Source organism: Muntiacus reevesi, chromosome 1, assembly GCF_963930625.1.
Source record: "Muntiacus reevesi chromosome 1, mMunRee1.1, whole genome shotgun sequence".
Classification (NCBI taxonomy): Eukaryota; Metazoa; Chordata; class Mammalia; order Artiodactyla; family Cervidae; genus Muntiacus; species Muntiacus reevesi.
In genome coordinates, this window is record NC_089249.1 from 205,844,992 (window position 1) to 205,870,769 (window position 25,778).

The 25,778-nt window shown below is 39.6% G+C and overlaps 1 protein-coding gene and 1 pseudogene across 4 annotated transcripts in view; both read right to left on the reverse strand.

Moving 5' to 3' along the window:
* Window positions 1-4,435: 4,435 nt before the first annotated feature.
* GRAMD2B (GRAM domain containing 2B) overlaps window positions 4,436-25,778 on the reverse strand; it is a 118,412-nt gene continuing 97,069 nt past the window's right edge. For 2 of the 4 annotated variants that reach the window (XM_065918194.1, XM_065918196.1), the window contains exons 6-14: window positions 23,968-24,063; window positions 22,031-22,102; window positions 21,838-21,918; window positions 18,353-18,464; window positions 17,559-17,681; window positions 16,863-16,950; window positions 13,904-14,008; window positions 9,938-10,031; window positions 4,436-5,656 (exon numbers count right to left, since the gene is read on the reverse strand). In XM_065918194.1, the coding sequence (XP_065774266.1) occupies window positions 5,615-5,656; window positions 9,938-10,031; window positions 13,904-14,008; window positions 16,863-16,950; window positions 17,559-17,681; window positions 18,353-18,464; window positions 21,838-21,918; window positions 22,031-22,102; window positions 23,968-24,063 (813 nt within the window). In that variant the 3' untranslated portion in view covers window positions 4,436-5,614. Of the gene's footprint in view, window positions 5,657-9,937; window positions 10,032-13,903; window positions 14,009-16,862; window positions 16,954-17,558; window positions 17,682-18,352; window positions 18,465-21,837; window positions 21,919-22,030; window positions 22,103-23,967; window positions 24,064-25,778 lie in introns of all 4 variants that reach the window. The other 2 variants (XM_065918193.1, XM_065918195.1) reach the window with 1 other exon arrangement.
* Window positions 15,462-16,853, reverse strand: LOC136155948 (large ribosomal subunit protein uL24-like; annotated as a pseudogene).

Sequence of the window (25,778 nt, forward strand, 5' to 3'; positions counted from 1 at the left end):
CCTTCGGCAGCTAGCAACACTGCTGCCCTCTTACTTCCACTGCCTTGAAGGCATTCTGACTAAGGTCGCTTTCATCCAGGGGCAATCTAGCAATCCCTAGTGCTAGGTCCTGGGGGAGATTTGTTAGTTCCTACTGTGGCCCATGGATGTGCAGACAAGAAGGAACAGAGTTCACAGTTATAATCTTTGGATGGAGAAAGGGTGAAGGGGCAATGGGATCATTGCCTGGACAGGACAAGAATGAGGGAGGGCAAGAGCCTATACTGCTTGGGTCCAGAGACTACTGGCTATTCACAATTCCACCATTGTAATCAGGATTCTCATTGCTTTGTATTTCCTTCCAGGGATTTGTCCACAAAGCTGAATGCTTTTATGTAGAAGTTGCCATATAATTTTGCACTCAGCTTTTTTCACTGAACATTATAACATCAAATATATCTTGGCGGCTTTAAAAAATATTCTTTGAGGAAGAATTCTTCTCTATTCTTCTCTACAGGAGACAGAATTAAGACCTAGAACAGCCATTTAGGAGATTAAAAACAGACACTGAATAAGAATTTTGCCTTAGCAAGAGTAGCTAAAACCAAAATTTTTTTCTTTTTTAAAAATTGAGGTATAATTGACATACCCATATATTAGTTTCAGGTATACGACATAATGATTTGATACTTGTATATATTGCTAAATGATCACCACAATAACTCTAATTAACATCAGTCACCATACACAGTTGATGATTTTTTTCTTGTGATGAGAATTTAGTATCTACTCTAGCAACTTATAAATATGCAATACAGTATTATTAACTATAGTCACCATACTGTATGTGCATGACTTATATCATAACTGAAAGTTTGTACCTTTTGATATCCTTCACCCATTTCAACCACCACTTCCACCCCACCTGACTCTGGCAACCAGGAAACTGTTCTCTGTATCTATGAGCTTGGTTTTTATTTTTATTATTTTTTAGATTCTGCATATATATGAGATCATAGATATTTGTCTTTCTTTGATTTATATAAATTAGCATAAGGCCCTCAAGATCCATCCATAATGTCATAAATGGCAAGATTTCATTCTTTCTATGGGTGTGTGTGTGTACACACACCACATACACTACATTTTCTTTATCCAATGACCATATATGGACACTTAGGTTGTTTCCATATTTGGGCTATTGTAAATTATGTTGCAGTGAATATGGGGGTGTATACATATTTTTGAGCTAGTGTTTTCATCTTCTTAATATAAATACCAAGAAGTGGTATTGTTGGATTCTATGGTAGTCCTATTTTTAAGTTTTTGAGGAACCTCCAAACTGGTTGCATCAACTTATATTCCCAGCATCAGTACACAAGGGTTGGTTCGCTTTTCTCCAAACTCACCAGCATTTATTATTTCTCATCTTTTTGATAATAGACATTCTAACAGATATGAGGTGATATCTTATTATAGTTTTGATTTACATTTTCCTGTTTAGTGACATTCAACATCTTTTCATGTGTCTATTGGCCATCTGCATGTCTTTAGAAAAATGTCAGTTTAGACAATAACTTTTGAATCCATTTTTGAGTGAATTTTTGTATATAAAATAGAGGTGTAATTTCACTCTTTTGCATATAGCTGTCTAGTTTTTCACTCACAATTTATTGAAGCTAACTGTCCTTTTCCCACTGAATATTCTTGACTCCTTTGTCATAATTGGCCATATATGTGTGAATTTGTTTCTGGGCTCTCTATTCTGTTCCACTGATCTATGTGTCTGTTTTTATGCCAGTATCATACTATTTTGATTATTGTAGCTTTGTAATTTAATCTGAAATCAGGGGATGTGGTGCCTCCATTTTTGTTCCTCTCTCTTGGTTGCTTTTTTTGGCTATTTGGAGTCTTTTAGTTCCATACAAATTTTAGGATTGTTATTTTTGTGAAAAATGCTATTGGAATTTTGATAGGGATTGCATTGAATCTGTACATTGCTTTGAGTAAGGCTTAGCATCTGGAAAAAACAAAAGCGCTAGAAATATTAGTGGTCAAAGATGCTCCATTTAATGTCTGATTTTGTTTTGTAAAGTCAAGAACTGGTAATATCATTATTAGCAAGGACAGGCTTAAAAGAAGTGCATGAGAAGTATTATATCACTGAGCTCCTTTGTAAGAAGATCGGTTTATGGATCCCAAATGAAAGTATTAACTGTTACAGATGAGTAGAATTCTGACTTTAAAACAATGCTTGAGAGCAAAATCTACTGGGCTGTCTATAACATGTTAGTGTTCATGTTATAGGTATCCATCCATCCTTTAGATCATCAGAAACAGATAAACAAGGAAAGTATCACCCGAATTGAAATTTTAGGATACAGAAATCAAAACAGCATACAACACAATAAACATATAGGTTGGAAAATTTTCAGTCTGACTCTATGAATTTGTGAATTAGGGCGGGCGAGTTGTGGAAGGCAAGGAAAAAGCATTAAATAATGTGTCTGGTAGGGAATTCTCTGGCAGTCCAGTGATTAGGACTCTGTGCTCCCACTGCAGGGGACCTGGGTTCAATCCCTGGTTGGGGAACTAAGATCCCTTAAGCCTCATAGCACAGCCCCCCCCACCCCCCCAAAAAATGTGTCTGGTAGAAAACACATTTATGGTTACAAAGGGAAAAGGGAGTGGTGAGGAATAAATTAGGAGTTTGGGATTAGCATATATAAACTACTGTATATGAAACATAAACAACAGGGTCCTACTATATAGTACAGTGAAGTATACTCAGGATCTTGTAATAACCTAGAGTGGAAAAGAATATGAAAAGGGTGTGTATATGTATACATACATATATATATATATATGTATATATATATCTGAATCACTTTGCTGTACACCAGAAATAAACACATTGTAAATCAGTTATACTTCAATTAAAAAAAGAGGAGACAGGAATGCATTTATTGTTTGAAAAGATTGCTCTTTCTGCATCTGTATGTATGTGTATGAATAATTTTTATTTTCTAAATAAATTAGGCTTAATACATAAAAAATGTGTCAGGGATGGTTTTAAAGAACTACATAAATGAATAGCTGGGAAATGCCTTGGAGTGCTGTGTATATTTACGAAAATATCTTCAATATTCACACAGCTTGAGAGATCAATAATCATGTCTACTTTCCATATGTAAGACTGGTAATTTCTCTCCACCTAAATAGTATGTTTTAATCACAGATTCTCTATGTAAGTCTGTTTGAAGATAGGTTCATTTGTGTCATATTTTAGATTCCACATGTAAGTGATATCATATGGTATTTTTTTTCTTCTGAGTTACTTCATTTAGTATGATAATCTTTAGTTGCATCCATGTTGCTACAAATAGCATCATTTTTTTCCTGGCTGAGTAGTATTCTATGGTATATATGGACCACACCTTTATCTATTCATTTGTAGATGGGTGTTTAGATTGTTTCCATGTCTTGGCTATTGTGAGTAGTGCTGCCAGGAACATGGGGGTGCATGTATCTTTTTGGATTAGAGTTTTGTCTGGATATATGCCCAGGAGTGCGATTTCTGGATCATATGGTAGCTCTAGTGTTTTGAGGAATCTCCATACTGTTTTCCATAGTGACTGCACCAATCTTCATTCCCACCAACAGTGTAGGAGAGTTCTCTTATCTCCACATTATCTCCATAATGCTTACCTTTTTTAATGCTATTTTCTATGCCAATTTTTGACAATACCATTCTAAATAGTGACATAATTTAAGTGCTCTGCTACTGAATAGTCACTAATGTTCTGCCCTTAAGGCTTCAAAGAATAGTCTTGTATGTAAATCTTTGAGGAAATCACTTATTGCTTTGGGATAAATTCCTGGATAGCCTTATTAATTCAGTGAAATTACTTTTAAAAGGCTCCTCACACAGTTGCAAAATTTCTCTCCAGAGGTGGCTGACACTCTTGAATCTTTAATGGTTTTAACGATAAAGCATTGATGTAGAACTTTGATGATCAAACACTGGACTGTCAGACATGCAAACATTTTAAGAAAAAATGAATACGGTTCCTATTAAAAGAGTATACTTCTTGCCCCACAAGGCCATCAGCTTTAGAAAGATTATCACATTTAATTCTCACAATGACACTTTCCCTTGGTACTTTTATCAACAAAATGGGGGAAAATAACCAGATACCTTGCTTATAATAATAATAATTCAAAATGAGGACGCAGGAATCATGCATTGATGTTCTGACATCACAGATCATTTTCTTTCCCCTATATTGTTGTAACACAAGAACTTACATCAGTTTTTTTGCAAGTGAATACTAGGGAGGAAAGAAGTATGGGTGAGTTGGAAGTAGTAGAGAGGGATGAGAAGCAGTTAAAAAGCAGTTAAAAAGTCTTAGTTACAAGAATTTACAGACTGACAAAAGACAGTGTTAGCAAGGTATTTAAACCAATGAGTATTTATTAAAAGCCAGGGGTGCAACCAGGCACAGTTCCTGTCCAGGAGGCTAACAAATACAAATGATGTAACCAATTCACTTATTAGCTTATCTGATTAAACAAAATACATTTCATAGAAATGATTATAAAATGCATTATAGATAAACAGAATATCTTTTATATTAACAAATCTTAGGGCATCTAAATAATTATTAATAAAAACTAGCCAACCCATATGGTAAATAGAAGTTAGCAAACCACCAGTTATATATTTTAGTCAGCAAGAGAGAAAAGCATGCTATCATCATGCTGATGGGTTTCAGCATGAATTATAGACGTCCTGTTTCAAAACAAACACAGTCCACCTACAATCTTAAAAATGCAGTATCTTCCATCCAGTATCAAATCACTATTATACTTTTTGGCTTAAAGATTAGTTTTGGTTTAAAAGTCAGTTTAAACTTAGTACTTTAGTCTCATGTCTCACAGATTCTTGAACTGGGGTGGGTGAGAATCCATCCTGTTAAGTATTAATGAGAAGAACAAAACAAAACATAAAATGGGATAGTTTAATCAACTTTGCCTGATTTTCTTGCCAATACTCGGCTGAGAAGTTAAGATACACACGTCACTTAAACCAGAAAATAACATCAGAAAGGGAAAAAAAAACCCAAATTCAAATGTCACTTGTTTGAAGCAAGTTTGTCCATCAGAGTTTTTTTTCCTTTTGGAAAGTCATGGCAAATTCTTTAAGGGACTGTATCGAGTTTGTTGGCACATGATATATCCCTTCCGTTGAAGGCTGGTTAAGGCGGGGGTGGATACAGGAGAGAAAAGGCAGATGGGTAGGACTGAAAAGGCTGGAGTGGAATACGTTTGCTGACGCAGTCACAATAACCTGCTGAACCACAATCATCCACGTGTCTGCCGGGCCCTTCCCGAGACCTCCAGAGACGGTTTGCTTCAGGCAGCAGAACTGAAAACTTGCTCAGAGAGTCAAGGTCAACTTTTATTGCACAGGAACCAGAACTATTCCCCATTCCCCCCTTTCCTGAGCCTGAGACCTCCAAGGGCAAGCGAGGCTGCCCGTCCGCTAGCTCCTCTGGCCAGCAGGGAGCACTCCACCAGCACACCCCGGGAGCACCTTCTTCAAGGAAGTGCGAGGTATTGCATGGCTCGAGCTTCAGTCACCATTCTCAAGCAGCTTTTGTAAGTTGTTTTGTATCTTGAAATAATAGAGAGAAAAGCTCCTGTTATTACACAGAGTGGGGTATACAGTAATGGCGTATTTGCTATGGTTCATATAATGCTTGAAATTAATCTCTTCTACCTTGAATAAAAAGCTACACATGGGTTAAATTTAGATCAGGCAAATAAATGCATTATCAATGGCACCAAACTGTTTTGACAGTCCACCTTAAAATGAAAAAAAGGGCAAAAAAATGAAAGAATGGCACAAAGATGACAGTGTCAGTAGAGGCTAAGAGAAGTAGAACAAAAACCTCAGCAACGCCAGGTGTGACCCAAATGCATTCAGAGACAATGGGAAACTACTTGACAAAGCCCATGTGATGGTCTGAGTCGGACAAACACCACAATATAACATTTCCCAGAAGACAGAACTTCACAGGCCATTGCCTATCTGTGGATATCAAGACCACAGGAGAGTGCTGGACGATGAAAATGGGTTTGGTAAATGTTTGGGTAAATGAATTTGAAAGAATCCAGAGCAGGGTGTTTTTAAGGACCAATACTGTGAAGAGAATAGGGAACCCTGTGGGACAAGACAAAGAGAACATAGTCTTCTTTTGCAAGAATATCTGGTGATGTCCTACTGGTATCCACAGGGTAAATGGAGAGGAAGAGGTCTAATAAGTATGTCCCAGGAACTTCATGTATGCTCACCTTAACCACACGCACGTTCACACACAGAGGTGGGTTTTCCACGCGAAGGTAAGGACTAGAGACACTATATAACAAGACTGGTCACACAGCAGGAGGCACAGTAGGGAAAAGAACGGATGTCTGACTCCATAGAAGAGTTTATGCTTTTTCTTCTGCACTGCTGCTGCTGCTAAGTCGCTTCAGTTGTGTCTGACTCTGTGCTACCCCACAGACGGGAGCCCACCAGGCTCCCCCGTTCCTGGGATTCTCCAGGCAAGAGCACTGGAGTGGGTTGCCATTTCCTTCTCCAATGCACGCATGCATGCTAAGTCGGTTCAGTCATGTCTGACTCTGTGCGACCCCATGGACAGCAGCCCACCAGCCTCCTCTGTCCACGGGACTCTCCAGGCAAGAATACTGGAGTGGGTACTGCTCCGACATTAATGCCACTTCCAGTACTAAGAAAATAAGTATTTACTTCTTTACCTGTAGAGGGCACTGGCTTCATTCCCCATATTCTTACTTCACATCTTCCCTACCTCTCCCATATGACCAAAGATAAATGGAAAAGCAGGAGTGGGAAGGGAGAAAAAGAAATGATAAAAAAAAAAATTGATATCCAAAATATTTAAAATGCCTACAAAGACAAAAACCCAAAAAGTAAAACAAAGGAGATAAATGGGCAGTTTACAAAAGGAAATTCATAAGGAGAATATATATATGAAATGATGTTCAACCACAGTATCAATCAGGAAAATGTAAATAAAAACCATGAGATCTGACTTCAAACTGTCTAGGAGGTGGGAGGGGGCCAGAATGGCCTAAGATGGTGTCTACACTAGAGAATCTGAGGAGACATTTGAAGATAGACTAATTAGTGAACAAAGTCTTGTGCAGTGTATCAGTGGCAAGTAAAAAAAGAGGAAGGAGTTAAAAGTATTCTTCAATTTCCCACAAGAATGACTGAAAGGACAGTGATGCCATGAACAGAAATGGGTAAGATATAAGCGGGCAGATCAGGAGGCTGAGACGTGACCAGTCCCTGCGGGAGCATAAAAGAGAGCGGCTGGTGTTGAGTAGCAACAGCTGAGACCTGGCTCCTACCTCCTCATAGCTGCTGCACCTCCGCCGTGCGGGGCTGGGTCATCACCAGCCTGCCTCTGGGGAGGGCGGGGCGGGGGCTACAGCCTGAGCAACAGCAATGGGCGTGCCCTGGTGACTGTTTTCATGCTAAGATTCCTATGAGCAATGTGTGCAACTTGAGTATTTACAACGTCAACACAAGCATTTTGACCCTAAATCCCCTCTTTCCCGCTTCTGCTTTGGGACACAGGTTTAGATTGGCACCCTAGCCGAGTGGCTGGGTTCTGCGCAGGACATGGCCAGCTGTCTCTCCTGTTTTCCTGTCCCTCATTACAGTGTTGTCCCTGCCAGGATCCACAGGAGAATGGGAAGAAATGCACAAGAAGGCGGCTGGGTTCTGCATGCTTCCCAGTCCAAAGAAACATCATCATGTGCCAGCGTGAACAAAAAAGAAAATTACCACTCCATTCTCCAGGTCAGCATGGAAGCCAAATATGTCTAAAGTGAAAGTCACTCAGTTATGTCCAACTCTTTGCGATATAGTCCATGGAATTCTCCAGGCCAGAATACTGGAGTGGGTAGCTTTTCCCTTGTCCAAGGAATCTTCCCAACCCAGGGATCGAACCCAGGTCTCCTACACTGCAGGCAGATTCTTAACCAGCTGAGCCACAAGGGAAGCCCAAGAATACTGGAGTGGATAGCCTATCCCTTCTCCAGCAGATCTTCCCGACCCAGGAATCGAACTGGGGTCTCTTGCATTGCAGGCAGATTCTTTACCAACTGAGCTATCAGGGAAGCTCTAAACATGTCTAAACATTTCATCAAAGAAATTTTATCTTCAATTCTAGCAACTAATGTTTTAGTTGCTACTCTATACCTTCTCTAGCTTGACTATGGATCGAAAAGAGAAAATGTCTGAGTCTGCCCACTGATACAGTGATTCAGTGGGGATTATCTGTCATGCCTTGGTTTAGAACAGAAACCTGTGGACTCCTTTGCTCTCCAAAGCAAAGTGGAGTTAAGTGCTAGATACCATTTGGTATCACAGGACAAACTTAATTTGACTCATTTGTTTTATGTTTTTTCCCAAGTAAGCATAACTGTACTATTATGGAAATCCACCAAATACTAAGCATTTGTGGCAGCAATTAGAATTGAATAATTCACTAAACCTTTCCTGAGATAAGGATCAAAACAGCGCATCAGATGGGAAGGGATAGACATGCTGAAAGGAGAGATAAGAAATGTTAACAAGGTTTAACTTCAGGATATTTCTGGGTGCCTACCGTCTTCTCCTGTTTGCCTCACTCTTCAGTGACCTTATACCCAAGCATAAGGTTGGATTTTTGAGAGCAGTAAAGCAGAGGGCTTCTCAGGATAAATGTGGGAGTCAGACCCGGCTCAGATTCTAGCTCTGTCAACTTTCTGGCTCTGCCTCCTTGAGTAAGTTAACTTGAAACTTTGATCATTTTGTCAGATGGAAACAATGACATATACAGAGACTGAATGCAAATATTTTATGTATGGGGACAACCAGTCTGGGTGGAGCTGGGGCTGCCCTCTCTGGTCAGGACACTCCCTACAGTGTCCCTCCCTGGAGCTCCATGTCAGATATCACTTATCCTTGGGCCTAGGACAAGAGAATAATTTCTAACCAAGGAGGAAAACCACAAAATCTACTATTAATAACAAGGAAAATGAGCTGAAACCTATTTCTTTGTGGAAAATCCCCTGGCGAGGTTTAGTCATTTCAATGGCCTGTCGCACACCCATGTGTGTGTAACCCCTGCCCTATGGTGGTAGGGGGCCTATAGTACCAACATAAACCTGTGTCCCAAAGCAGAAGCAGGAAAGAGGATTTAGGGTCAAAATGCATGTGTAATAACGTTCCAAAATGCATGACGTTATAAATAGTCATAAGCTGTACACATTGCTCATAGGAATCTTAGCATAAAAACTGTCAACAGGCAGTAAGACCAACCTAGACAGCATATTAAAAAGCAAAGACATTACTTTTCCAACACAGGTCTGTCTAGTCAAGGCTATGGTTTTTCCAGTGGTCACATATGGATGTGAGAGTTGGGCTATAAAGAAAGCTGAACACCGAAGGATTGATGCTTTTGAACTGTGGTGTTGGAGAAGACTCTTGAGAGTCCCTTGGGCTGCAAAGAGATCCAACCAGTCCATCCTAAAGGAGATCAGTCCTGGGTGTTCATTGGAAGGACTGATGTTGAAGCTGAAACTCCAATACTTTGTCCACCTGATGTGAAGAGCTGACTCATTGGAAAAGACCCTGATGCTGGGAAGGATTGAGGGCGAGAGGAGAAGGGGACGACAGAGGATGAGATGGTTGGATGGCATCACCAACTTGGTGGACATGAACTTGAGTAAGCTCTGGGAGTTGGTGATGGACAGGGAGGCCTGGCGTGCTGCAGCCCATGGGGTCGCAAAGCATCGGATATGACTGAGTATTGAACTGACTGACTGACTGAGGCAGTAGGTACAGTGACTGACCCAACACACGAAAGAAAGCACTCACCTTTTCTAATCTGATTATGTTAGCTGTAAGCTCTTGGCACAAGGCCTCCACATTTAACTGTACTTGTGACCCCAGGCCAGATGGTGCTGTCTGTCTGTAAGAACCAAGAGAAAAATTACTGTGGGCAGGAATGGCAAAGAAACAAGTGGAATGTACACACTTTAAATTTATTGGAACAGAAAACTAGGTTATAATAGAAGACAGTGTGCATTTAACCTACTAACATCAGAAATGCCCTGCAGTAATCCAGAACTCCAGACTAGATGCTTAGGGGACTAATTCTACAAAGATCAGCTGGAAATCTCTTATTTTTGTCTAAGTGGTTGTGTTGTACCTCGGCTTCCAAACAAGAATCAATTATTCTTAAGCATGTGGTTTCTTAGACTCCTTTTATTAACCACTGATACTTCTCTCTGTCCATGATGGCATGCAATTTTAAGGAGTATTGCTTTTCTCAGTCATATTCGTACTGTTTATGGGAGAAGCAATCATTTACACTAGAACTTTCATAATGTTTGGGCTTCCCTGGTGGTTCAAACGGTAGAGAATCTGCCTGCAGTGCAAGAGACGCAGGTTTGATCCCTGGGTCGGGAAGACCCCCTGGAGAGGGAATGGCAACCCACTCCAGTGTTTTTGCCTGGAGCATTCCATGGACAGGGAAGCCTGTCTTTCATCAAATTTCTGCCGATGTATGTGACTTCTGTATTTCCTTCCTTGAGACCTGCCATATAAATGTAATTGCCCTTGTCTAGTAATATAATTGATATATTCACCATTAACCACTCGAGAGTTAAAGGCATGGGCTCTTACTCTGGGGTCCTCTGGGCTCCTATACCAGCGAAAACTGTAGGACATCTAGAGATATGTATACATTTTCCTGAAGAACCGCTCAAAAAGCATTGATCAGATTTTCATGTTAAGGTCAAGCACCATGGTTTGCATCTCCTCTGTTTCTTGATTGAAATTTAATTTAAGCTGTATTTTTTTTTAAAGTATGGTTGCTTTACAGAATTTTGTTTTTTGTCAAACCTCAACATGAATCAGCCATAGGTATACATATATCCCCCTCCCTCCCCATCCCACCCCTCGAGGTTGATACAGAGCCCCTGTTTGAGTTTCCTGAGCCATACAGGAAATTCCCGTTGGCTATCTATTTACAGATGGGAATGTAAGTTTCCATGTTACTCCTTCCATATGTCTCACCCTCTCCTCCCCCCTCCCCATGTCCATAAGTCTATTCTCTATGTCTGTTTCTCTACTGCTGCCCTGTAAATAAATTCTTCAGTACCATTTTTCTGGATTCCGTATATATGTGTAGAATATGATATTTATATTTCTCTGTCTGATTTACTTCTCTGTATAATAGGATCTAGACTCATCCACCTCATTAGAACTGACTCAAATGTGTTCCTTTTTATGGCTGAATAACATTCCATTGTGTATATATACCACAACTTCTTTATCCATTCATCTGTCGATGGACATCTAGGTTGCTTTCATGTTCTACCTATTGTAAATAGTGGTGCAATGAACAGTGGGATACATGTGTATTTTTCAATTTTGGTTTCCTCAGGGTATATGCCTAGGAGTGGGATTGCTGGGTCACATGGTGGTTTTATTCCTAGTTTTTTAAGGAATCTCCATACTATCTTCCACAGTGGCTGTATCAATTTACATTCCCACCAACAGTGAAACAGTGTTCCTCTTCTCCACACCCTCTCCGCCATTTATTGTTTGTAGACTTTTTGATGATGGCCATTCTGACTGGTGCGAGGGGATAGCTCACTGTAGTTCTGATTTGCATTTCTCTAATAACGTGTGATGTTGAGCAGCTTTTCATGTGCTTGTTATAAGCTGTGACGTTTTTAGATGGCATTAACTGGTCTAATTTATTTTACATAGGATCCATCTTTGAGCCATAGATACTTGGTAACTTATTGATGATTATCTAAATGTTAAGAAAGCAAACATGTTTTTCATTGAGCAGAGGTGAACAGTTTCTTCTTTAACCTTGATCCATAGCATCAAAGTCTTATATCCCAGAAAGGAAACTGAGTTTAAATCTTAAAAAAAAAATTATTATTTATTTATTTGGCTGCACTGGTTCTTGGTTGCAGCATGTGGGATCTAGTTCCTTGACTACGGACTGAATCTGGTCCCCTGCATTGGGAGTGTGGGATGTTAGCCACTGGACCACCAAGGAAGTACCTGGTGAAATCTTTCGGCTTCTAAACGAGGGATCTGAGACTCAAGGTACTGATTTATCCACATGAAATTCTGACAGTCCACAGGCTGTGAACCCGCTAACAAAACTAGTACAATGTATATATTAAAAAATGGTTCTGTACCCACGAAAGCAGATTACAAGTGTGGATTTAGCTACCTGGGCAGCATGGATGGATGACCCTGGATGAAGTAAGGTACATAGGAAATTCAGGTTCTGTTAAATTACTCCATTAACAGACTTTCCCATCATAGATGTTCCCTGACCTCATGTCACATGTGACCTCTGTGATTTTCCTTTTAAATGATTGTTTTTCAGATTGTTACCTCCTCTTGGGTTGACTACCTAAACAGTAAAGTAAATATTCCATTTGACTTTCATTAATAGAATTTCCCCCTCATTGTCACCAAATTAATTAAATGATAACAGGACAGGAGGTACATTTCCCTAATAAAATCACTTTTATCACTTAGATGATAGTGAACTAATATTAATAGTTTACAGTAATGTAGAGTCACCTCCTAGCTCTAGCTGGTTATTAACATCTGAACAACATGGGAGAGGGTAAGGACAGGGTATAAATCTATCCGAAACCATTCATTAGACTTATTATTGGTTCAAATGTATGTTCACGGTAAAAAAAATAATCTGTGTAACAGCATATACATAAGCCATAGAACAAAACTTCAAGGTAACTGTCAAGAAAGGCCCCAGAATGGTATAGCATAATAATTCTTAAAGTGTAGACCCCAAACCAGCACCAGAAGCTTGGAGAATGGGCCCTGCAGTCTATGTTGATAAGCTGTCCAGATGATTCTGATACACAATGAAAATACACTGACTGACTTCTCGGCTATTCCTTACATGCAAGGAACCACTGGTAGACTAAGTTTCTATGGTCATATAGACCTGAATCCTGATTCTGTTATTATTTATTTTTTTTACAAACTATTTCTCTGAGTCTCAGTTTTCTCATCTGTAAAGGAGGGAATAACACCTATCTTATAGGGTTATGGTGAAGATATAATGAGAGAACACTGTTGGTGTGTGAAACTATGTATTATAACAGTGTCTCTAGCACATGGTACATACGCTATAAAGAAATATCTCTACTTTTAAAACTGCAGCTAGCAGTATGCTTTATTTTACTTTTTAGGAAATGTGTCAAAATCCTCATGTAAATGGGTTTATAGGAAAGACCGCTGTGTCAACAGATTTAATTAGTTGGGGCCTATTAAAAATACCATAGTAGAAAATCTTTACAGACACATTCAGCTAATTATTGGTCACATAGATCTTATAGTGGTCAAGAGTTTTGTAAATAAGTGAGTTCCTATAAAGAGCTATAAATGATGAAATGTGCTGAGTTTCTTGAATTGCTTCTTTTTTATGAATGACTTGACTCACTGCCATTTTACGAAGATAAACTTGAATATTTTAATAAATGGGCTAAGGTCACAACGGAGCTTAGGATAAGAGAACAAGATAATAATGTAAAATTAGGCTTGTGTCTTGCCTTCTCACTGGCAACAGTATAGCAACCAGAAAACATTCAGAGCCAGGTCATTCATTTTTTTCTCCAGGGCCCACCTCCCTCTTTATTTTCTATAGGCATACTTAGCAAAATGTCTCATACAGAATGTATCCTCAATTAATGCTTGCCAGAAGGATGCCATGCTCAGGTCAAACATTATACTAATGTGAAAAGCAAGCAGAAGACAGCACTGGAGGGACTGTCTTACTCAGTCTGATGGGTGTCCACAGTGGAGGTTAGTGACCCCAGCTGCTCCTCCAGAGTATTAATTCTGTATCTCATGTAGAAGGTCGAGATGATCAGTGCACAGACACTAGAAAGGGATAAAAGAGAAATTATCAATAGGTTGATGGCCAGGATCTGATTGATGTTCCTAAAGCAATCAATGTAAACCCCGTACATTTGAGGCAAGGTATTTACCAAAATAACTTGGCTACAGAGACTTTAAAAAGGTCATTCTTTTTTTCAACAGACTGATGCTTGCACCAAACTTTAGAACTAGGATATTAAACTTCTCTAGTTCCTCAATTTATAAATAATGGCCATTCAGGAGTCTTACTCAAAGCCAGCCAATGTAGATTGTCAAGCTGGGGCTCCTCCTCCCACCAGGTATTATCGGAAGTCCTGGCCAGTGAGTGTCTGGTCTTGTGACTCACAAATTCCCTGCTTTATCTAAAAACCAAACCAGGCACATCCTCCTCGGTTGTGAGGAACAGCCTAGAACTGGGTCAGGCTATTTTCAGAAGAACAACTGGTTACAGAGTGGAAGCTGAGGGGGAAGTTAAAAAAGTCAACGCCTAAGTTTTTATTGAAGGGGATTACTTTTCTAAAAATTGAAATACAGTTGATTTACAGTGTTGTGCTAATTACTGCTATATAGCAAAGTGACTGTTATACATATATTTATATTCTTAGAAACATTCTTCAATACTATTTTTTAAGATTCTTTTAAAATATTTTCCATTTTTTAAACATTCTTTTCTATTATCCTGTGGTTTACCATAGGATACTGAATACAGTTCTCTGTCCTATACAGTAGGACTTGGTTGTTTCTCCTATACTTTACATTTTATAACTGTATATAATTTGCATCTGCTAACCCCAACCTCCCACTTCATCCCCCTACCCCCTCTCTCTCGGAAACTACCAGTCTGTTCTCTGTGTCCAGGAGTCTGTTTCTATTTCACAGATAGGTTCATTTGTGTCATATTTTAGATTCTGCATATAAATGGTATCAGTATGATATCTGTCTTTCTCTGACTTACTTAGTATGATAATCTCTAGTTACATCCATGTTGCTGCAAATGGCATTATTTCATTCTTTTTCATGGCTGAACAGTATTCCATTGTGTATATAAACATAACACCATATCTTTATCCATTCATCTGTTGATGGACATTTAGGTTGCTTCCATGTCTTGGCTACTTGGCACTCCATAGGAGTGCATGTGTCTTTTTGAATTATAGTTTCATCTGGAGATATGCCCATGAATGGGACTGCAGGATCACACGGTAGCTCTATTTTCAGTTTTCTGAGGAAACTCCATACTGTTTTCCACAGAGGTTGCACCCGTTTACATTCCCGCCAACAGTGTAGCAGGGTTCCCTGTCTCCACACCCTCCAGCGTTTCTGGGCTTTTTAACGATGGCCATCCTGACTGCTGTGAGGTGGTACCTCACTGTGGTTTTGATTTGCATTTTTCTAATAATTAGCAATGTCGAACACCTTTTCAAGTGCCTTTTGGCCATCTGTATCTGTCCTTTGGAGAACTGTCTATTTAGGTCTTCTGCCTGTTTAACCAACTGGGTTGGGTTTTTTTGTTGTTGGGTTGGATGAACTGTTTGTATATTTTGGAAATTAAGCCCTCGTTGGTAACATCGTTTGCAAATACTTTTGCCCAATCTGTGGGTTTTAATTTTGTTTACAATTTCCTTTGTTCAAAAGTTTGTAAAACTTTGACTAGGTCCCATTTGTTTATTTTTGTTTTTATTTCTATTGCCTTGGGAGACTGACCTAAGAAAACATTGCTAAGGATGTTTTGCCTACGTTTTATTCTAGGAGTTTTATGGTGTCATGTCTTCTGTTTAAGTTTAGTTTTTGAGTTTAGTTTTGTGTATGGTGAGATGGTGTGTTCTAATTTCATTGATTTACTTGTAGCTGTCCAATTTTAAGGGGATGACATTTTAACGTTGTTTTGGTTTCTAACCGGAGGACATTGGATAGATGAAAAAATAAACAAGAACAAAGATGCATCGTATTTCAGACAACAATTTCTCTACTGAGAGTAGCTACTCAGAACTTAGTCCTCTGCTGGATCTGGCCTGTTTTGCTCCTCTTTCTTCCCTTCTCCACTATTTATTTATTTTTCATTTTAACAGTTTTTAATGAAAACTGTAGACAAGATGACTTTATTCCTGCATCTTCTCAAGTGTTTCTTCCTTATATTTGCCCTTTTTCTTTCCTACTTGGCGAGATTTGGCTTTACGTTCGAGGATCTTTTTGCGGTCTTTGTGCAGTTTTAGTCTGGTGATAACCACCTTGCTGGGGTGAATGCCCACATGGACAGTTGTGCCATTAGCCTTCTCCCGCTGCACTCGTCCAATGTAGATGCCGTATTTCTTCCTTTAAACCTGGGCTACTTTGCCAATTTGCTGCTCTTTGTAGTGCCCTCGTACAACCTGAACTTCATCATCCTTTCGGATGGATCGAACGTTGTACTTCTGTCTTAGCTCTTTAGAAAGAGGAGAAGACATAATTTTCCTGCGAATGTGGGAAGGCGTGTTGAAATGCCTTTTTCGATTCTTGCTTCGGTCAGAAGTCACAAAGGGATTGAACTTCATTTTGGCTGCTGGCACTGCAGCGATGACCACAGAAGGGAAGAGATCTGCAGGCTGCTGCTGGTTCTGTAAATTTTCCTCCATTATTTATTTAAATAAAAAGGGATGAACATGAAAATGTGACCTAAGTTTAAGGAAAAAAAATGCTGAAGTAGGAGATGAAAATTGCCCCCCCCCACCAAAGATCTGGGTCACATTAGAGACATTAGAGATTCATGGCTCTTGACAACATGAAGAGATTTTTCCTTTAGTGAAATGAATTATTTTCTTAAGTCATTAACAGTAAAATACAAGTCTTAAGTCCATTCACAGTAAATACATTTACTTACACAATTGCATAGAATATAAGAATATGGTGGAGAGTTGGCCATTTCTCAGACTTTACTCTGGGTATGAGTCCAATGGTTTCTGACTGACCTGCTGAATGGAAAACAAAATATATGTTTTAAAGTGATAACATATCTCCTTCATGCAGTAGTATCCCTATAGGGAAGAAGTACTTGAGAGGCAGAATTATTTCCAGGCAATAGGAATCAGAGAAAATACTATCTGAAGCCTTCCAGTTTTCATTTCAATCAGTGGTTACAATTCCTTCCCACATGTTTCATTCAATACATATTTGTTGAGAGCCTTCTCTATGCCAAGCCTTGGGATAGAGAGTGACTGGTGAACAATACAGACCCCAGCCTTGATCTCCTACCAGGACAACCGGTGACCAGTTATGATAATAATCAGTAAATAATATTAAATAATTTAGTTTTATGGGTAATTTTTGAATCATAGTCTCAATGTATTCAGAATGATGAAAGGTCCTCTACAGAAGCTATTCATCTTTGTATCCCTTACAGTAAAGCACAGAACTGGGTACTGTCTGTTGAGTGAATAAATGAACTAATATGCAAAGACCTACAGCAAGAAGGGAGGAGAGGGAACAGGAAAGGCAGTCATAAAGTGAAACATGAGGACCTTTTCAAGTTACAAGCAGATGCCCCACTACCTGCCTGCCATCATAATCCATTCCTTACCATGCCCAGGGAGGCTCTTGGCTTTTCCCTCAGGTACTCTGTTCACAAGGGGATCTGCCCGAGTCGGTTTCGCTTCTCCCTTGGAGACATTCAGAACTGTCTGGGATTCTGTCACATGGAAATCTACCAAGATGAAACAGGGCTGGGTAAGTTTTCCCTCCAGTGTGTTTACACACATAGGATCAACCACAAAGCAAATCAATCACTGAATATATACATAATGGTTGGGAACATAAGTGGATCTTCTCACAAGCTGGTTGAGTGGTTTGGAGATGAAATTCAGTGTTTAAGCAAATAAGAAATAAAACAATACAAAGGCAGTTTGTCCTTATCCCACTGACTCATGGGGATCATTCGGCCATAATAATAAAATTATAAAGAAGAGGTAAGAAAATATTGCATGTTTCTGTCTTTCAACCACTCCAATATTATGTCTATTTAAGAGATTTTTTTCTCCCCCCTCCCCCACACCACACAGCTTGTGGGATTTTAGTTCCCCAACCAGGGATTGAACCGGGGCCCTCTGCAGTGAAACTGTGGAGCCTTAACCACTGGACCATCAGGGCATTCTCAAAGAGACATTTGTTACATGCATATAAAGGAAAATGGGTTTTTACCACATAGGCAATTCGTTTCCCTTGAACTTTAAAACTACTCTTTGTTTAGAGTCCCGTTTTAACTGTAAGCTCAGAAGATGTGTTGTTTATTGGTTGGTTTTGTCTTCTTGTTTTGGTTAAGGTAAGGATGTTTTGTGAAGAATTAAGTTTCAGTAAAGATACAAAAATCTCCCAGACCTCGAGAGTTCTCAGATTCAGGGGTCTGAGATCCAGAACTACTGTATCCTTCCATGTCTTGCCTTCTTTGCTGTACCACTCCATCCAGATCTGAGAATTCATCATTGAAATCCTGAAGGGAAATAATGAAATGCAAAGAGGCCCATTATCCTTTATTCAACATGCAGGCCTTTCACTTAGGCCTGACCTATAAAATACATATAAGGAGGGATTACCCTATACTACTGGGTTTCCACAACAGAGTATCTGGTTACTGATTTTCTGGGCAATCAGAATTCTGTTAGCACACAGTGGCCAACTTGTTTGAAACAACAAATGTCTAGGGAAAAAAGTGGAATGCTGATGACAGAAAAGCTTCCAGGTAAAGCTGGAGAAGTCTCATTTGCATTCTGTAATGAGAAAAAGTGACTGAAATACATATATGTAACAAAAAAGTAGCTAGAAAGTTCTAAATGTGTATTCTAAATGCAGAGTCCTTTGGACAGCAAGGAGATCAAACCAGCCAATCCTTAAGGAAATCAACCCTGAATATTCATTGGAAGGACTGGATGCTGAAGCTTCAATATTCTGGTCACCTGATATGAAGAGCTGACTCAACGGGAAAGACCCTGATCCTGGGAAAGATTGAGGGCAGGAGGAGAAGCGAGTGACAGAGGATGAGATGGCTGAACGGCATCACTGACACAATGGACATGAGTTTGAGCAAATTCCTGGAGACAGTGAAGGACAGGGAAGCCTGGTGTGCTGCAGTGGGATCAAAAAGAGTCAGACGTGACTTAGTGACTGAACAACAACAAATGCAGAGAAAGTTTTCTTTCAAATTACAGTTTTAAAAGAGGTATTGGAAACAGAAAAGGGAAAATGGCCTAAGCTAATTGGACAATGAAGGGAAAGTTTTAGCTTTTTTCTTCCCTCAAACAAATCAAAACAGGGTCAGTAACATACTTCCAAATGACAGAAGGGTTATACAGGAGTATGAAGTTGGGAAAAAGTGGGATGTTTTTGCTGTGTACCCTACTTGTTCCCCAAAGTACCTAAGAAATGAAGAGACAAGAGGTATCACTAAAATGTGCTGGTGAAAGTACAATTAAGCAGTTAGGCAAAGGTACAATTAGGCGAGCTTTTCACAATTTATTTAGCGACCAAGTGAAGAAAAGGAAACATGGCCTATAAGCAAATTACCAACATTTCACCTTCAATTAGCTGTCTCTTGATCATTTCAACAGCCACTGCAACTTCATGCAAGAATTTATAGGGGAAAGAAAATTAAACAATTCAAATCTCCTCAATTTAATAAGTATTAATGGAATGCCTACCATAGATCAGGCAGTATGCAAAGCTCCATACATATGATTTCATGACTGCACTTAATCTTCACAGCCATGTAAGGAGCTTGGCATTTTACCAGATAAAGAAACTGAGTCAGAGTAAATGAAGAGCTTGCCCGATGGCATGGCTCAGTTGGCTGGAATCGAGATTTGAAACCAGGTTTGATGGATTCCAAATCATAAGTGTTTTATCCTATTTCTCACTGTTTTTTTCTTTTTTTCATTTATTTTTATTAGTTGGAGGCTAATTACTTTACAATATTGTAGTGGTTTTTGCCATACATTGACATGAATCAGCCATGGATTTACATGTGTTCCCCATTCTGATCCCCCCTCCCGCCTCCCTCCTCATTTGATCCCTCTGGGTCTTCCCAGTGCACCAGCCCTGAGCACTTGTCTCATGCATCCAACCTGGGCTGGTGATCTGTTTCACCCTTGATAGTATACTTGTTTCTCTCAGAACTGCTATTCTCTCAGAACATCCCACCCTCGCCTTCTCCCACAGAGTCCAAAAGTCTGTTCTGTACATCTGTGTCTCTTTTTCTGTTTTGCATATAGGGTTATCATTACCATCTTTTTAAATTCCAAATATATGCATTAGTATACTTTATTGGTCTTTATCTTTCTGGTTTACTTCACTCTATATAATGGGCTCCAGTTTCATCCATCTCATTAGAACCGATTCAAATGAATTCTTTTTAATGGCTGAGTAATATTCCATGGTGTGTATGTACCATAGCTTCCTTATCCATTAGTCTGCTGATGGGCGAGATTTGAAACCAGGTTTGATGGATTCCAAATCATAAGTGTTTTATCCTATTTCTCACTGTTTTTTTAAGGTAGATTTTTTTTTTTAAATTGAGATAAAATTCACTGGTTTAAGTATACAATGTAGTGGTTTTCAGAATAATTACATTATTGTACAACCATCACCCCTGTCTTATTTCATGATATGCCCATTTCCCCACCAAAAGAAACTCTTTATCCATTATCAGTCACTCCAATTTGTCCCTCCTTTCATCCCCTGGCGACCACTAGTGCATTTTCTGTCCCTATGGATTCGTCTATTCTGAAAATTTCATATAAATGAATCATACAACATGTGGCCTTTTGTGTCTGCCTTCTTCCCCTTAGCATAATGTGTTCAAGATTTATCCATGCTGTATTATGTATTGATAGTTCTTCCTTTTTATGGTCAAATAATATTTCACTATATAGATATATTACACATTTTATTTGTCCATTTATCAGCTGATGGGTATTGGGGTTGCCTGTACTTTGGGGCTGTGATGTATAATGCAGCTATGAACATTCTGGTTTAAGTTTTTGTGGGAACATGTTTTCAATCCTAGTACTTTTTAATAGCTCTGAAAAAAAAAATAAAGATTTGTAGATGCTGAAACTCTGGACTCATCCCACTTCACCAAAGGTACTAAAACATTTAACAATCATCAATTCGGGAATAACCATTTGAACAACATGGCTGGGACTTCTTGGGCTTATATTATACCATCTCAGGTATAAATCTTGTACAAATGGGGGAGCTATTTTCCATTAGAGATTTACTCTATAGTCAAAAAGTCTAAAGGAATCAAAGAATCTCTGTCTTTCACTTGGGCATTACTGGGCATTACAGCTTTCTTCTTCCACAGTTATTTCTAATTATCCCTCTTCCACAGTTATTCCTGGGTATCTCTCATCACCTGCTAAGCTGTAAAATCTCTGAAGGTAAGAACTAGTTTTGATTTTTCCTGGTGTCTTTATGGGTATACTATGCTAACATGGTGCCTTGAACACAGAAGACAGTCAATGACTTGTGGGACTGAATCATGCCCTCCCCAAATAAATTGGTGAATCCTTCTAAACAACACTGATAAACACATCAAGATTTGATGAATACCTTTGCGGACCTGTAACTGGTCAAGTTGGCCCACTAACATGTTTCTTTTTTTTTGCAGGGTGGCTCTTCAATTTCCTGAATAGGTTTGTGACTTCCTACGGTCCTCTCTTCTTCAGGATAGAAATGCCCTCTTCAACTCTGCCTCAGACACCATGGTCCTAAGCTCCTCGCACACCCTGGTCATGGTGTGAGGAGCAGTGCCACTGTGGGACCTTCTCACTTTCTTTTGCCTTTTCATCATTATGTAGGCAACTCACCAGAGGCAGGGATGAAGGGCGGTCTGCCCGGAAACTGTTTTCAAGAGAAGACGGACTGGGACCATTGCCAATACCTGTATTCTGAAATTATTGAAACAAAATTATTTTTACAAAATGGAAAAACCAGATCAACTCCAAAACTAAGAAATACAGGAGAGAGACAGCAATTGAGGCTCAGAGATGTCATACTCACTTCTAAGTGTCCACACACAGATTTCAGCAGTTTATAAGTTGAGTCTCTGGAGAGTAAGGAGACAAATATGTACTGAAAAACAAAATAATAACTATTAACAGATACTGCTTGACTAGAAGTAAAAGTTAAACATTTTATCTATCTATATTTTTTCAAACAATGTAGCCTATATTCTATATAGAGTCTATACTCTCATTCCTCTCACCCACACATTGAGTTTTTTATTCCATTCCTGGAATAAAGTGAATATGTTCTCCCACAATAGCAACAAATCTCTCAAACCCAACTTAAATAGAGAAATGTATAGCAAAAGGAAAGCTCTGATACCCTAACCTCGGTGCCCCAGACAAGCTTGGACAGAAAGAGACCTGAATAGTAAAGAAAGGCCCGTGGTGCTTTTGCCAGGTCCCCTTTTAAGTCCCTCTCCCTCCCCTCCCCACCTCCTTTTGAGAAGGTATTTAAGAGTTCCCAAGGGGCTGCTGTCTCTGCTCTGACCTAGATTTCCATTGAAAATTTCCCAACCGCTCTAACAGGGTCATTTGTTTTTTTTCAAGCCACTTCCAGATTCTTTCTTGTACAAATATGGAGATTTCCTAGTGGACGCTTATAAGTAAGTTATGAGAAAGAAGTCAAGTCAGAGCTAGACAGGTCATTTGGAGACAAATGACATAAGGAAAAATGATTTTATCATCCACCACATGTTAACAATAAAAAAGCTCACTCTTTTTTCATCTGTTCGAGTCCTACAGTCTTTTCACACTCGCTTTCCAAAGTTTGTGACTACCCTCTCTTGCTCACCCACGAGAGAACTTGATATGCTTTCCAAGCAAATACTGTATTCCAAAGTAGTTAACATTATGGGTTCTGGCAGTACATGGACTGAGTTGCAGATTTTGGTTCCTTTACTTACCAAGTGGGTGACATTGGGCAAATTGCTTATTTAATGCCTCTTAGTTTCTGTTTTAACAGTCCCTACCCCTCATAGTATGGCAGTGTGGAATAAATGTGTACACACAAGGAAAATGTCTTGTGTACGTTTGGCAAGAAGTACCTGCTGTTTGCTAGCCATTAGTACTTTTTAAAAAAAATCTCACAATAGGTATCAGCATATTTCCTAGCTCATCGGAATAGCTTCTTTTAATCTTCCCTTCTCTTTCCTTCCCTCTTTAAGTTATTCAGCAGGGTTAGAAATTAGCTTTTATGCTTTCTTAAAAACAGTAGGGAAAAGATATAAAAAAAAATTTCAAGTGAAAAATGAGTAACCAAACCATTCCACTGCCTCTCTCTTGCCAAGATGAAAGAAACACTGCTCTCCATGCAAATATTTCAGGCTGTCCATGCCTGGCGTAGCCCACGGCCAATGACAACTCCAGAACTTCTGTATTGAAGGGGGGTAGTTAAGGCAACCTGGAATCAGAGAGGCCCTAGATTGGGCCTGAAGCTGCACCTGAATAGCAGACCCCGCTTTTACGTTTTCAGGTTGGCTCTGGAGAGGCACCAATGGAGGTTATGGGGAGACTCGCCACCCCCACCCCAGGGAGTCCTCCTATCACCCTGCCTCAGCCTGTAAACAAGGCCGTGGTAGTGTTTTAAATAATAATAAAGAAATGAAACATATCCCTTTGGCCTGACCTGATCTGATAGACGTTAGGGAAAGGGAAGTTGGGAAAGAATTTTAATTTTTTGGACCTTGGTCAAGAAAGTATAATGTAGTCAGGAAATTCAAAATAGGCAATGATTGGAAGAAATCACCTTATCAGGGGAAAACCACACTATACAGATGTCTGAAGGCTGTGATTTTAAAAAGTAGTCTTCTAGAGTAACTCCCAATTCATGGTATTTGTGGCTCAGGGTCTTGGTAACTTGGCAAGAGGCCCCCAAGGCAAGGAAAGCCAGAGCAGGACCAAGCAGGGTGCCCACGCCCGCCGCGTACTCACCCTGTCTGTGACCGTCGCGATGATCAGGGCATTGGGCACCAGGAGCGCAGTTTTGGTTTTCTTTATCAAGGTCACTGAGAAAGCTGGAATTGAGATCTGAAACGCAATCACTGAGTTAACATGGGCTCTGGCTTCACAGAGCAGCAGCATTCCAAATCATCATGTTAAAGGAAAAAGAAAAGATGACACCAACAGCCGGCTCTTCAGTCTCCATGAAGAAAAGGGAATCTTAAAGAGTGCTCTGGGTGTGTCACCGAGGTCTCAACGTGGTGTTTACAAAGCAGGAGGATAAGTGTGGATCACTGAGTCTGTTGAAGGGTTTGGTGGGAAACCTTTCTCTTTAGACATGGGAACAGAATGCAAAATGTACAGTCATTTTAAAGGTGATCCTAAGACCCTAAAGAAGTTAGGTGCTTGTGGTTACCCACTCTGAGCTCATCTCCAACCACCTCGCTCTCCTCTGTTCTTAGGGGAAGAGGCTCAAAGCACTGGTGTAGCAGAACCCATTTGGGGACAAGAATCCTGGGACCTGAATTCTCAGTTCTGTTACTATCTACATGATCTGTCCAACCTCATAAGCTGTCCTTTCTTGGCCTCAGTTCCCTGACTTACAGAGACAGTTTTACCTACTTCCCAGGGTGTTCTGTGGATTAAATGAGATAACAGATGGAAAATACCTAGCAGTCAATAAAAATGTCATTCATTTCCTCATATGTCTCTTAAAAAAGAGGATGGGTGAAATAAAAGAACTCTTAAGTTCTTTTCTGATTCAAACAATAAGAAATAACGACAATTACAGCAGCTACCATTATCAATACCTATTCACTAGATGACAATTTCATTTAATTATGACATTCCTATAATATAGATATTCTAAGAGAAAAGGATGTTTGTTTAGAGAGGTATATGACTTTCACCAGGGCTTTCCTGGGGGCTCAGATGGTAAAGAATCTGCCTGCAATGCAGGAGACCTGGGTTCTATCCCTAGGTCAGGAAGATCTCCTGGAGAAGGGAATGGCTACCCACTCTAGCATTCTTGTCTGGAAATTTCCATGGACAGAAGAGTCTGGTGGGCTACAGTCCATGGGGTCTCAAAGAGTAGGATATGACTTTCTCAGGGTCATAAATAAGTTACAAAGATAGAATCTGAACCAATCTGATCCAAAATAGGGGTTCTTTTTTATACAATGTACTACAAGAATGTACCAGATGCCACAAATAGTAGATGTTCCTCATATTTTAATCAAACCTGGTTGATTTTTATGAGATCAACCAGGCTTGATCTCAAAGGAAAATGGATCACATCACTTTGATCCCCGAAAACAGAGGCACCCACACTCCTGGTAACAAGGGCCTGAATTCGCCCACAGGTGCACACACTCACGTGAACATACATTTTGTAAAAATGCTTTATATATTCTGAAAGAAATCAACAGGGTCAGTTGGTGGGAAGGAGGGCCTTATGCTAGTACTTCCAGCTTGAATGACCAAAACTGAACTTATAATTTTCTTAAGGTTAAATTTAGGATATTTGTGTTCACATGGAGGTTTAACAACATGGAGTTGTTCTACTGCCCCAGATGGGAAGACTATGAAGAAACAGGGGCTAATATAAATTAGACACTAGAGGAAAGAAAGCTATTTCACCAAAGAACTCTACCCACAAAACTTTTGAAGTTGGGGAAATAATTCAGAAGTGATAAACTGGTATTACTTTGGAAAAAAGAACTTCGTATCTTCCATGAAAGATGATGATATAACAATAAGTCTAATTTTGATTCTCAGCAGCAACACAAATACACAGTGACAAG